The 13,219-nt window shown below is 37.1% G+C and overlaps 1 protein-coding gene across 2 annotated transcripts in view; it reads right to left on the minus strand.

Annotated features, from left to right (window-relative positions):
• TEX11 (testis expressed 11) overlaps window positions 1-13,219 on the minus strand; it is a 231,442-nt gene that overhangs the window by 197,992 nt on the left and 20,231 nt on the right. For both annotated transcript variants that reach the window (XM_015080587.3, XM_027053614.2), the window contains exons 7-8: window positions 13,027-13,146; window positions 3,206-3,286 (exon numbers count right to left, since the gene is read on the minus strand). In XM_015080587.3, coding sequence (XP_014936073.2) covers window positions 3,206-3,286; window positions 13,027-13,146 — 201 coding nt within the window. The remainder of the gene's footprint in view (window positions 1-3,205; window positions 3,287-13,026; window positions 13,147-13,219) is intronic.

Consider the following 13,219-nt stretch of genomic DNA (forward strand, 5'->3'; position numbering starts at 1 on the left):
AATTCCTAACCCAGTTTTTGCATACAGGAAGGATGTCTCAGAAAAAGAGGATTGGTTTATTTAATTCATTAATTCCTTTTAAGCGAATAACTTTATGTTAGCTCTTCTCTAACCTGTATCTGATCATTTCCTCTCATAAGATTTTCTGCTCTAGATTTTCAAGTCCCGTCTAAACCTTAAGCCCATCAAAAACACACTACATAGGGGCGCCTGGGCGGCTCAGTCGGTTGGGCGGCCGACTTCGGCTCAGGTCATGATCTCACGGTCCGTGGGTTCGAGCCCCGCATCGGGCTCTGTGCTGACAGCTCAGAGCCTGGAGCCTGTTTCAGATTCTGTGTCTCCCTCTCTCTGACCCTCCCCCATTCATGCTCTGTCTCTCTGTCTCAAAAATAAATAAATGTTAAAAAAAAAACACACACATACTACATAATTTCATTGACCTTTAAAATTGTTAGTGTCCTGGGATGCCTGGGTGGCTCAGTCAGTTGAAGATCTGACTCTTGATTTCAGCTCAGGTCATGATCCCAGGGTTGTGGGACTGAGTCCCATGTAAGGTTCCATGAGCATGCAGCCTACTTGGGATTCTCTTCTCTCCTCTGCCTCTCTTCCCCACTCGTTCTCTCTCTTGTTCTCTCTCTCTCTCTCTCTCTCTCTCTCTCTCTCAAAATAAATAAATAAGCTTCAAAAAATTAAAACTGTTAGTGTCCTAACAATATAATTCTATCAACCACCTTCCACATAAAATACAAACTCTGAACTCTAGAATTAAAGGTCATTTACTAGTAGCCCCATCCTGACAAAGGCATAATTACTCTTGTATTATATATACTAGATCTTCTAATTCAGCCCTTTCCTCTCTCTCTGCATGTGCTTTTCCCTTTGTCACCTCTAACACTTTGCAAGATACCAAAAACTTTCTTTTCCTAAACACCACCTAAGAGTCTCCTTTCATATCTTCAATATACTATTCAGTGTCCGTTTACTCTCCAAAGCTTATTAAAGAAAGGTCTCTGACTTAAAGCAAATTATAATGTGAAATAGATAGCAACAGAGCCAGAGCCAAAAGAAAGAGATGGTAAAAACATTAAAATGCAAACAATCCAAGAGATTTTACAGAAAAAAGTTTTTAATTAATTAGAGTTCAGAAAAGTTGCTGGATATCAAAAGCAGCTTCATTCTTATACATCAATGACAATCAATTTAAGAATATAATATTTAAGATATCACTTATGATAGCAAATGAATATGAAATATCTTTATGCAGAAAATTACAAAACTATGTTGAGACACATTAAAGAAAATTATATAAGTTAGGATTTATCAGTCAAGGATAGGAAAACTCAATATTATATAGTGATGCTCTCCAAATTAATTTAATCAACTATTTCAATCAACATCCCAATAGTTTTTCACCAAACTTAACAAACTGTCTCTAAAATGAATATGGAAGTCTCAAGTCTTAGAAAAGCTACAACAATGGTGAAAAAGAACAAAGTAGGACCTGTCCTATTAAGACTATACTAGGTTAGGGGTGCCTGGGTGGCTCAGTCGGTAAAGCATCAGACTTCAGCTCAGGTCATGATCTCACAGTTCGTGGGTTTGAGCCCCATGTCAGGCTCTGTGCTGACAGCTGACAGCCTGGAGCCTGCTTCAGATTCTGTGTCTCCCTCTCTCTCTGGCCCTCCCCTGCTCGCCCACTGTCTCTCTGTCTCTCTCTCTCTCTTTCTCTCTCTCCTTCTCTCTCTCAAAAATAAATAAACATTAAAAAAAATTAGAGAAGACCATACTAGGTTTGGGGCACCTGGATGGCTCAGTCAGTTAAGCGTCCGACTCTTGATTTTGGCTCAGGTCATGATCCCACGATTGGTGAGTTCAAGCCCCCCATCAGGCTCTGCAGAGCCTGCTTGGGATTCTCTGTCTCACTGCCCCTATCCCACTATCCCACTCGCACTGTTATTCTCTCTCTCTCTCTCTCTCTCTCTCTCTCTCAAAATAAATAAATAAATATACTTTAAAATAAAAATATTTTAAACTGATAAAAGTAACTAGGTAAATATAAAAGTATTATTGTAGTTTCAATTTATAAATCTTTTTTCTATATGATATAAAGGGAAAATATGTTTAAAAATAAGTATAAATCTATTGGGCACAAAATATATGTCATTTGTGAACACAGATGTATAGTAACAGAGTTTATGTATAGTATTAAAGCTAATAAGGAGCTAAGATGGCAGAGTAGTAGGAGGACCCTAGGCTTGCCTCATCCCTTGAACACAGCTAGATAAGTATAAAATCACTATGAATACCCAATAAATCAATCTGAGGACTGACAGAACAAACTGCACAACTACAGGGAGAGAAGAGGCCACATCGTGGAAGGTAGGAGATGCAGAGACATGGTTTGGGGGATGAACAGCTGCAGACGTTGCAGAGGGGATGGAGCCCTGGTCATGGACAAAAAGAAGAGGCAGAGAGAGAAAGAGGAGAAAGAGAGAGAGAGGTGTACAGGGGATAGCACAATCATATAACTGGCAATATGTAAATATTTACTAAATTAAGTTCTATATTATAACAGAGTATTTGGGGGAAAGTAACACCAATCTCACAAGTAGGAACATTCACCCCAATATCCAAATATATCTTTGTTATCAATTCCCTCTATGATAGTAGAGAATGAAGTAGACATAGTCAGTGAGAAAAGAAAAAGAACAGGATAAGAATAGGAGATGAAGTTGAAAAATTCAAACTTATCAACCTTGGATTTTTTTTCAACCCTGGAACTGTGATGAGAACTGGTCTGGGAAGTAGGCTTTATTTACCCTATCAAATTTCTCACACTTCCACAACCCAAAATAGAAAAACACTATGGCAGTGATATGACTAACTGTTGTCAACCTTGCCAGCAGGGAAAAAAAAACTCTTTTTTTTTTTCATTTTGTTCATCACAGAGCTTGAAATATGAAGGAAATATTATCAAAATGGTTTGACAAAAAAGGAAAGCAAAGAAATTTTAAGAAATAACCTTTTGCTTTTTTAAACCCCCTTTCTAGTAAAGAACAAAGAAAATATTTCAAAGATCAGCTAAGTAAGTGGAATGGACTCAAATACAATCTCTAAAAGTTTGCATGAAGTAGTAATGATTCTTCCTAGAACTTGATATAGCTCATGTTCAAACTCTTGGAGAATAAATGCATATTTCACTCACCATTTTGGGGAGCCTTATCAACATATCCTTACAGCGCAGTGAACATGAAGATGCTCTTTGAAAATCCCCTAGAGCAATTGCCTGGGAAAGTGGAAAAACATCAATAATTGGTTAAAATAAAATGACAAGCTATTTGTCTATAAGTCAATTTAACATATTTGTAACTGGAGTTAAAAAGTCTTAATTTGTTTCCTAGTCTTTTTAGCAACACTGGTTGGTCTAACTACACACAATAGCCAGCTCTAAATACAGAAAAATAAAAATAATCCTGGGTAACACGAGTTGACAGTGAATGGGAGTCATTTACTTTGTTCTGGAAATGGCAAAACTGGTGTACAATCTTATATTATATTATGATATTATGCCATGTCTAACAGATGTTTACCCAGCTTGAATAGCTCTTGTATTTATCTCCACATTAGAGGGATTTTTAATATTTTTTAATTTTTATTTATTTACTTATTTATTATTTTAGAGAGAGAATGCACATGCATGAGCATGAGCAAGGGAGAGAGGCAGAGGAAGAGAGAGAAAGACAGAGAGAGAAAGACAGAGAGAGGGAGAAAGAATCCCAAGCAGGCTCTATGCTTAGTACAAGCCTAATGCAGGGCTCAATCCCACGACCCTGGGATCGTGACCTCAGTCCATGAAATCAAGAGCTGGGTAGGGGCGCCTGGGTGGCTCAGTCAGTTAAGTGCTAACTTTGGCTCAGGTCCTGATCTCACGCTCCTGTCCGTAAGTTTGAGCCCTGCGTTGGGTTCTGTGCTGACAGCTTGGAGCCTGGAGCCTGATTCAGATTCTGTGTCTTCCTCTCTCTCTGTTCCTTCCCCAGTTGTGCTCTCTCAAAAATAAATAAACATTAGGGGCGCCTGGGTGGCTCAGTCGGTTAAGCGTCCGACTTCGGCTCAGGTCACGATCTCGCGGTCGTGGGTTCGAGCCTCGCGTCGGGCTCTGGGCTGATGGCTCAGAGCCTGGAGCCTGCTTCCGATTCTGTGTCTCCCTCTCTCTCTGACCCTCCCCCGTTCATGCTCTGTCTCTCTCTGTCTCAAAAATAAATAAACTTTAAAAAAATTTAAAAAAAATATTAAATAAATAAATAAATAAATAAACATTAAAAAAATTTTTTTTTAATTAAAAAAAAAAGAGTTGGGCAGACAAGCATCCCTAGAGGGATTTTTAAATGTTAAATAGGAGCTTTTTGTCCTAAAATAGGCTCCTAATAACCTCACAGTCTGAACTGCTGTAAATATCTCTCTCTCCTTCTCTCTCTGCCTCTCCCTGGTTCACATGCACATGTGTTCTCTCAAAATAAATAAATAACCATTAAATAATAATTAAAAATTAAAAAATAAAATGAAGAGCAAAGTTGCAGGGCTCATACTTCCCAATTTCAAAACTTACCACAAGGCTACAGTAATCGAGATTGGTAGTGACAAGGGACGTATAAGTCAATGGAATAAAACAGAGTCCAGATATAAATCCTCACATTTAAGATCAAATGACTTTTTATAAGAGTGCAAAGACAATTCAATGAGCAAAAATTGTCTTTTAAAAACAGTGATGCTGGCACTGGATACCCAATGCTAAAGAATGAAGTAGGATACCTACCTCACACCATATGAAAAACTGACTAAAAATGGATCATGGATTCAAATATAAAAGCTAAAAACTATAAAATTCTTAGATTAAAATACAGGAGCGTTAAATCTTCATGACCTCATGTTAGGTGATGATTTCTTAAATATGAAAACTAAGGCTCAAGCAACAAAAACAAAAAATTAATAGATGTAAATTCTCCCCAAATTGATATACAGACTTCACACAACTCCCATCATAATTCCAGAAAAAGATTTTTTGGTAAATGTAGACAATATTTTTGTGAATGTAGATAATATTATTCTAAAACTCATGTGTAGGCAAAAACCTCTTTGATCTTGGCCGCAGCAACTTCTTACTGAAACACGTCTCCGAAGGCAAGGGAAACAAAAGCAAAAATGAACTACTGGGACCTCATCAAAATAAAAAGCTTCTGCACAGCAAAGGAAACAATCAGCAAAACTAAAAGGCAACCGACAGAATGGGAGAAGGTATTTGCAAATGACATATCAAATAAAGGGTTAGTATCCAAAATCTACAAAGAACTTATCAAACTCAACACCCAAAAAACAAATAATCCAGTCAAGAAATGGGCAAAAGACATGAATAGACACTTCTCAAAAGAAGACATCCAGATGGCCAACTGACACATGAAAAAGTGCTCAACATCAATTATCATCAGGGAAATACAAATCAAAACCACAATGAGATACCACCTTACACCTGTCAGAATGGCTAACATTAACAACTCAGGCAACAACAGATGTTGGCAAGGATGCGGAGAAAGAGCATCTCTTTTGCATTGGTGGTGGGAATGCAAGCTGGTGCAGCCACTCTGGAAAACAGTATGGAGGTTCCTCAAAAAACTAAAAATAGCACTACCCTACGACCCAGCAATGGCACTACTAGGCATTTATCCAAGGGATATAGGTATACTGTTTCGAAGGGACACATGCACCCCCATGTTTATAGCAGCACTATCAACAATAGCCAAAGTATGGAAAGAGCCCAAATGTCCCTCAATGGATGAGTGGATAAGGAAGATGTGGTGTGTGTGTATATATATATACACAATGGAGTATTACTCAGCAATCAAAAAGAATGAAATCTTGCCATTTGCAACTACATGGATGGAACTGGAGGGTACTATGCTAAGTGAAATTAGTCAGAGAAAGACAAAAATCATATGACTTCACTCATATGAGGACTTTAAGAGACAAAACAGATGAACATAAGGCAAGGGAAACAAAAATAATATAAAAACAGGGAGGGGAACAAAACAGAAGAGTCTCATAATATGGAGAATAAACTGAGGGTTACGGGAGGGGTTGTGGGAGTGGGGATGGGATAAATGGGTAAAGGGCACTAAGGAACATACTCCTAAAATCATGGTTGCACTATATGCTAACTAATTTGGATGTAAATTTAAAAAAATTAAATTAAATTAAAAAAAAACTTTGTACAGATATTTTAATGGCTGAAATATCCTTCAAATATAGATGTGCTATAATTACCTGTGAGAGTAATTTCACTTTGTAAAATGCTTACATTTTTGGCCCATTATAAATAAAAAAATGATGAATACAAAAAAATAATAAAAAAAATAAAATTTATGTGTAAAGGCAAAGGAATTAGACTAGAATTAAACAATTCTGATAAACAATAAAATTGAAAGAATCTCCATACTAAACTTTAAAACTTGATAGCCACAATAATCAAAACTATTTGGTATTGAAAGAATAGATCCATAGATTTAAAAGAGATCCCAGAAATAGATACACCCAGATAAATAAGTGTGGTGAATTGATATTTAACAAATGTGCAAAGAAATTCAGTAGTGGAAGGATAGTCTTTTCAACTAATGGTACTGGAGCAATTAGATATCCATAAACAATGACAACAAAAAGAGTTAATCTAAGCCTCACTCCTTATAAAAAAAAAAAGTAACTCAAAATCAATCATAGATTTAAATGGAAAAGGTAAAGCTATAGAACTTTTTTTAAGGTGGTTTTTCTATTTTTTTAAAGTTTATTTCGAGAGAGAGAGAGAGAGAGAGAGAGAGAGCACGGGAGGGGCAGACAGAGAGGGAGAGAAAGAGAGAAAATCCCAAGCAGGATCTGCACTGGAAACACAGAGCCTGACGTGAGGCTGGAACCCACAAACTGTGAGATCATGACCTAAGCCAAAACCAAGAGTCAGACACTTAACCAACTGAGTCACCCAGGTGCCCCAAAACTATAGACTTTTAGAAACAAACAGAGGAGAAAATCTTTCAGATCTAGAGCTTGGTGAAGGCTTTTGAGACAGAATACCAGAAGCACAATCCATTGTAAAAAATCAACTAAACTTTATCAAAATTAAATACTTTTGCTCTGCAACCCTATTAAAAGGATGAAAAGACAAGCTGCAGACTAGAAAATATTTATAAATACATATACAACAAAGGACTCAAATGTAGAATATATAATTCTCAAAATTCAACAATAAAAAAATCAAATAATCCAATTAGAAAATGGATAAGAAGCACGAACCTACATTTCACTTAAGAGAATATACAGAGAGCAAATAGGTACATGAAAAAATATTCAACATTAGTCATTAGGGAACTACAAATTAAACCATGATGAAATATCACTAGACATCTAATGGAATAAGTAATATAATTAGTCACAATACCAAATGCTGGCAAGGATGCAGAAAATGGGATCTTCCATATATTGCTCATGGGTTTAAAATGGCACAGCCATTCAGGGCACCTGAGTGGCTCAGTCAGTTGAGCGACTGACCTCTGCTCAGGTCAGAATCTTGCGGTTCGTTGAGTCCTGCGTCAGACTCTGCTGACAGCTTACAGCATGCAGCCTGCTTCAGATCCTCTGTCTTCCTTTCTTGCTGCCCCTCTCCCCCACTTTCATGCTCTCTCTCTCTCTCTCTCAAAAATAAACAAACATTTAAAAAATAAATAAAATAAAATAAAATAAAATAAAATGGCACAGCCACTCTAGAAAATAGTTTGGTCCTTTCTTAAAAAACAAACTAATACACATACACTAACAATTCAACCGAGCAATTGCAATGCTGGGCATTCATCCCATAGAATTGAAAATTTACATCCACATACAAACCTACACAAATGTTCTAACCGACTTTATTTGTAATAGCCAAAAACTGGAGAAACCCAAATGCCTTCCATACTGAATGGCAAACTGAACTAGACAAACTGTGGTACATCCATACCATAGAATACTACTTACAAATAAAGAACAAAACTTTTTTTAATGTTTATTTATTTTTGAGGGAGAGAGAGAGACAGAGTGTGAATAGGGGAGGGGCATAGAGAGAGGAAGACAATTCGAAGCAGGTTCCAGGCTTTGAGCTGTCAGCACAGAGCCCAATGTGGGGCTCGAACTCATGAGCCACAAGATCATGACCTGAGCTGATGTTGGACACTTAACCAACTGAGCCATTCAAGTACCCGTAAAGAACAAACTATTGATACACAAAACTTGGATGGATGTCAAATAAATCATGCTAACTTTTAAAAGAGCAATATCAAAAGGTTACATACTATATGATTCTATTTATATAATCCCAAGTGACAAAATTTTAGAATATTAATATTCTATGATATTAATATAGAGAATTAGCTACTGGGAAAGAGAATATTAGCTGATGGGATTTGGGAATGGGGGAATGCACATGGTATAACTACAAAGAGGAAGCACAAGGGATCTTTGTGGTGATGGAATTGTTCTAGATCTTGATTGTGTTGTTGGTGGTTATATGAATCTATCCATGGGATAAAACTGTATAGAACCACAGACACACATAGAAGTTTATCATGTAACACTGGTGAAATATGAATATGGCCTATGGATTGTAATAATGTCAATTTCCTGGTTTTATAATGCACTATATTTACATAAGACATTACCACTGAGGAAAACTGGGTGAAAGGTACACCAGAACTCTCCTTACTGTTTTTGCAACTTCCTGTGAATCTAAAATTATTTCAAAGTAAAAAAAAAATTTAGGGGCACCTGGGTGGTTCAGTCAGTTTAAGCATCCAACTCTTGATTTCAGCTGAGGTCATGATCTCACAGTTGGTGAGTTCAAGCCCCACAATCAGGCTCTGTGCTGACAGCATGGAGGCTGCTTGGGATTCTCTCTCTCCCTCTCTCTCGGCCCCTCCACTGCTCACTCTCTCTCTCTCAAAATAAAAAAAAATTTTAAAAAGAAAGGTCTTCTAAGAAAAAAATTTTTTAATCACATTAGTTAATATCATCAATTTCATCAGAAAAGTTTAAGTATCTGGAAGCTGTCAAATTCATGATGGAGGTAGAAGTTTTCCAAAATTCTAACTTTTACTTAAAAGCTTAAATTTTATCCCCATCAACAAGTACTGTCGGTTGCTTTCCTTGAAGTCACATTCTCACTTTATTCATTTTAATGAAAATACATGCTGGAGCGCCTGGGTGGCTCAGTTGGTTAAGCGTCTGACTTCGGCTCAGATCATGATCTCGCGATTTGTGAGTTCGAGCCCTGTGTCAGGCTCTGTGCTGACAACTTGCTCAGAGCCTGGAGCCTGCTCTGGATTCTATCTCCCTTTCTCTCTGTCCCTGCCCCGCTCACACTCTGTCTCTTTCTCTCTCAAAAATAAACATTAAAAAAATTTTTTTAATGAAAATTTATACCAAATACCCAAATCTGAATGAACACAATTTATCTATCAGTCACTCTTTCCAGTAAAAACAGTGATATGTGAAAATAGAAGTAGCTAATTCAGCTCACCCGAAGCAGGGCTCATGCTCACCCAAAGTGGGGCTTGTGCTCACCTGAAGGAGGGCTCGAGCTCACCCCCGATGTGGGACTCGAACTCACAAAGTCAGATGCTTAATGACTGAGCCACCCAGGTGCCCAAGAGAGAGAATCTCAAGCAGGTTCCATGCCCAGCTGGAGCCCAACACAGGGCTTAATCCCACAATGCTGGGATCACGAACTGAGTTGAAATCAAGAGTCAAACACTCAACTGACTGAGACATCCAGGCACCCCATTACTACTTTTTTAACTAGTAGAGAGAGACAGTAGACCACAGCCCTTGGTATAATAGAGAAACTGGGCTTTCCACTTGCTTTGCATTGTCAGGGTACCCTCCATCAGTTTTTATGGATAAACTCGTGTTTCCTATATCCATGTGACCCTGCCAGAGTCTACAAGTGGTCTTACCCTAGTAAAGGGGGGAAGGGAACAGAAGCAAAACAGACATATAGATCAATGAAAAGTAATCAAGAGCCCAGAAATAAACCCTCACATTTACGATCAATTGATTTTTGACAAGGGTGCCAAGATCATTCAATAGGGAAAGAATAGTCTTTTCAACAAATGGGGCTGGGACAACTGAATGATTTCACTCATATGTGGAATTTAAGAAACAAAACTGATGAACATATGAAAAGGGGAAAAAAAGAGAGGGAAACAAACCATAAAAGACTCTTTATGATAGAAAACAAACTGAGGATTGATGGAAGGTAGTATGTGGGGTATGGGCTAAATGTGTGATGGGTATTAAGGAGGACACTTACTGTGTTGAGCATTGGGTGTTACATATAAGCGATGAATCACTACTACTAAATTCTACACCTGTAAACAATGTTACACTATATGTTAACTAACTAGACTTTAAATAAAAAATTTATAAAGAAAAAAAGGACTTTAAAAGCATCCTCCCTTGTTACATTTATATCACATAAAAGACCATGTGAGTTAAAAATGTTAGTTCCATTAATTAAAATACATATGCAATACTATAATTTGCATATTTTCTTTACCTGTGTTTTATACCTTTTTTATGGCTAGCTTCTTCTGTATCTACTTTATAGCATATATTCCATTATACCACAGTAATTGAATAACAGATATGAGTAAAATCCCTACCAGTTTATCTTGACCCCTATGATGATGCAATTATCTCAAGAGCTTCTCACTATAATCATGGCAGTCCTGTTGAAATGAAAAATTATGTCCAACCCAAATGAAAAACTTTGTGTAAAATAAAGTTGAATATATCTTATAACAAATGTTAAACTTTTACATGTGAATGGTTTTCCCCAGGAACATACAAAAGTTAATAAAATCCTCTTACTTTTCACATTAAAAAAATTTTTACTTTTAAGTAATCTTTCCTCCCAACATGGGGCTTGAACTTACAACCCTGAGATCAAGATTCGCATGTTTCACTGACTGAACCAGCCAGGCATCCCTATTAACTCTTCTTTAAATATTTGGTAGAATTCCCCTGTGAAGCCATCTGGCCCTGGACTTTTGTTTGTTGGGAGGTTTTTGACTACTGATTCAATTTCTTTGCTGGTTATCGGTATGTTCAATTTTTCTATTTTTCCTGTTTCGGTTTTGGTAGCTTATATGTTTCTAGCAATATATCCATTTCTTCCAGATTGTCCAATTTGTTGGCACATAGTTTTTCATAATATTCTCTCATAATTGTATTTTTGTGGTGTTGGTTTTCTTTCGTGGTTTTATTTGGGCCCTTTTTATTATTTTTTAAAATTATTTTTTTATCATTTTTTGTTTATTTATTTTGAGAGAGACAGCACAAGTGGGGAAGGGGCAGAGAGAGAGGGAGAGAGAGAGAATCCCAAGCAGGCTCCACAAAACCAGCACAGAGCCCAAGGCAGGGCTCAAACTCACTGAGAGATCATGATCTGTGCCGAAGGATACTTAACCGACTGAGCCACCCAGGCACCCCTGGGTCCTTTTCTTTTTGATAAGTCTGGCTAGAGGTTTATCAATTTTATTAATTTTTTTCAAAGAATCAGCTCCTGGGTTCATTGATCAGTTCTATTTGTTTTAGTTTCTAAATCATTTATTTCTGCTCTAATCTTTTTTTTAAATTTTTTAAATGTTTATTTTGAAGAAGATAGACAGAGTATGAGCAGGGGAAGGGCAGAGAAAGAGGGAGACAGAGAATCCGGGCTATCGGAGCTATCAGCACAGAGCCCGACACGGGCTCAAACCCACTAATCATGAGATCATGACCTCAGCCGAAGTCAGACGCTTAACCAGACTGAGTCACCCAGGTGCCCCAATTTCTTTCTTTCTTTTTTTTTTTCTTTCAATATATGAAGTTTATTGTCAAATTGGTTTCCATACAACACCCAGTGCTCATCCCAAAAGGTGCCTTCCTCAATACCCATCACCCACCCTCCCCTCCCTCCCACCCCCCATCAACCCTCAGTTTGTTCTCAGTTTTTAACAGTCTCTTATGCTTTGGCTCTGTCCCACTCTAATCTCCTTTTTTTTTATTTCCTTCCCCTCCCCCATGGGTTTCTGTTAAGTTTCTCAGGATCCACATAAGAGTGAAAACATATGGTATCTGTCTTTCTCTGTATGGCTTATTTCACTTAGCATAATAACACTCTCCAGTTCCATCCATGTTGCTACAAAGAGGCACCCCAATTTCTGCTCTAATCTTTATTATTTCCTTCCCTCTGCTGGCTTGATTGTGGTAAAGGTTGCATAATTCTGTGAATATACTTAATCACTGAATTGTACATTTTAAATGTGTGAATTTTATAGTATATGAATTATATCTCAATAAAGATGTTAAAAAAATAAAAATAAGTGCATTATATTAGATGATTTTTAAAGTCTCTTTCATTTCTAGAATTACATAATTACAGACAGCAAACTCATCATGGCTTACATTTTGTCAACTAAAAATGCATACCTAACTGCATGGTGACAAAGGAGGAAATCCACAAGCCAAACAGAGGTAACATACAACTTTAAACACTGATAACAGCAGACTTTCAGAAAACATCAGCAAACAACCCAGAACAATTGCAAATGAGAAGACTCTTTTCAGGCAATTATTTTAGGCAGACTGTGAAGGTAAGGGAGAGTCACAAACAGGTATTTCAAGTACAGGCTACTGCCATAAATAAATGATGGATATTACATGCAATGATTGAAAACGATGTTTAGTTATATATCAGCCTTTCTAACTTCAACCACCCCCACACAGATACCAATCACCATTAATAATGTTACCTTCAGATATAAAACAGAGATAAAATAAAAGGTCAAATATAATATCCTATATAAAAATCCAATGACACCTGACTTTCTTCTAATAAGTTATATCTCATCACTTTTGCATTTATATATACAAAATGCACCACTATAAGACTGTAGTGACTATGATACCTACCGCCTCTGCTTGGTAAGAAACCACTTTGAAAAGGTCCCTCTCCATAGCACTCTTCTGCAAAGTTATGTCGGCCTCAGTGGAGGCTCTCTGCATTAATTTGCAATATAACTGCTCTAGACCCTGGAAAATAAAATCACAATACAATGTCATGACAAGAATAACCACAACTGTTACTAATAATGGCCACAGCTAA

This window comes from Acinonyx jubatus, chromosome X, assembly GCF_027475565.1.
Source record: "Acinonyx jubatus isolate Ajub_Pintada_27869175 chromosome X, VMU_Ajub_asm_v1.0, whole genome shotgun sequence".
NCBI classification, from domain to species: domain Eukaryota; kingdom Metazoa; phylum Chordata; class Mammalia; order Carnivora; family Felidae; genus Acinonyx; species Acinonyx jubatus.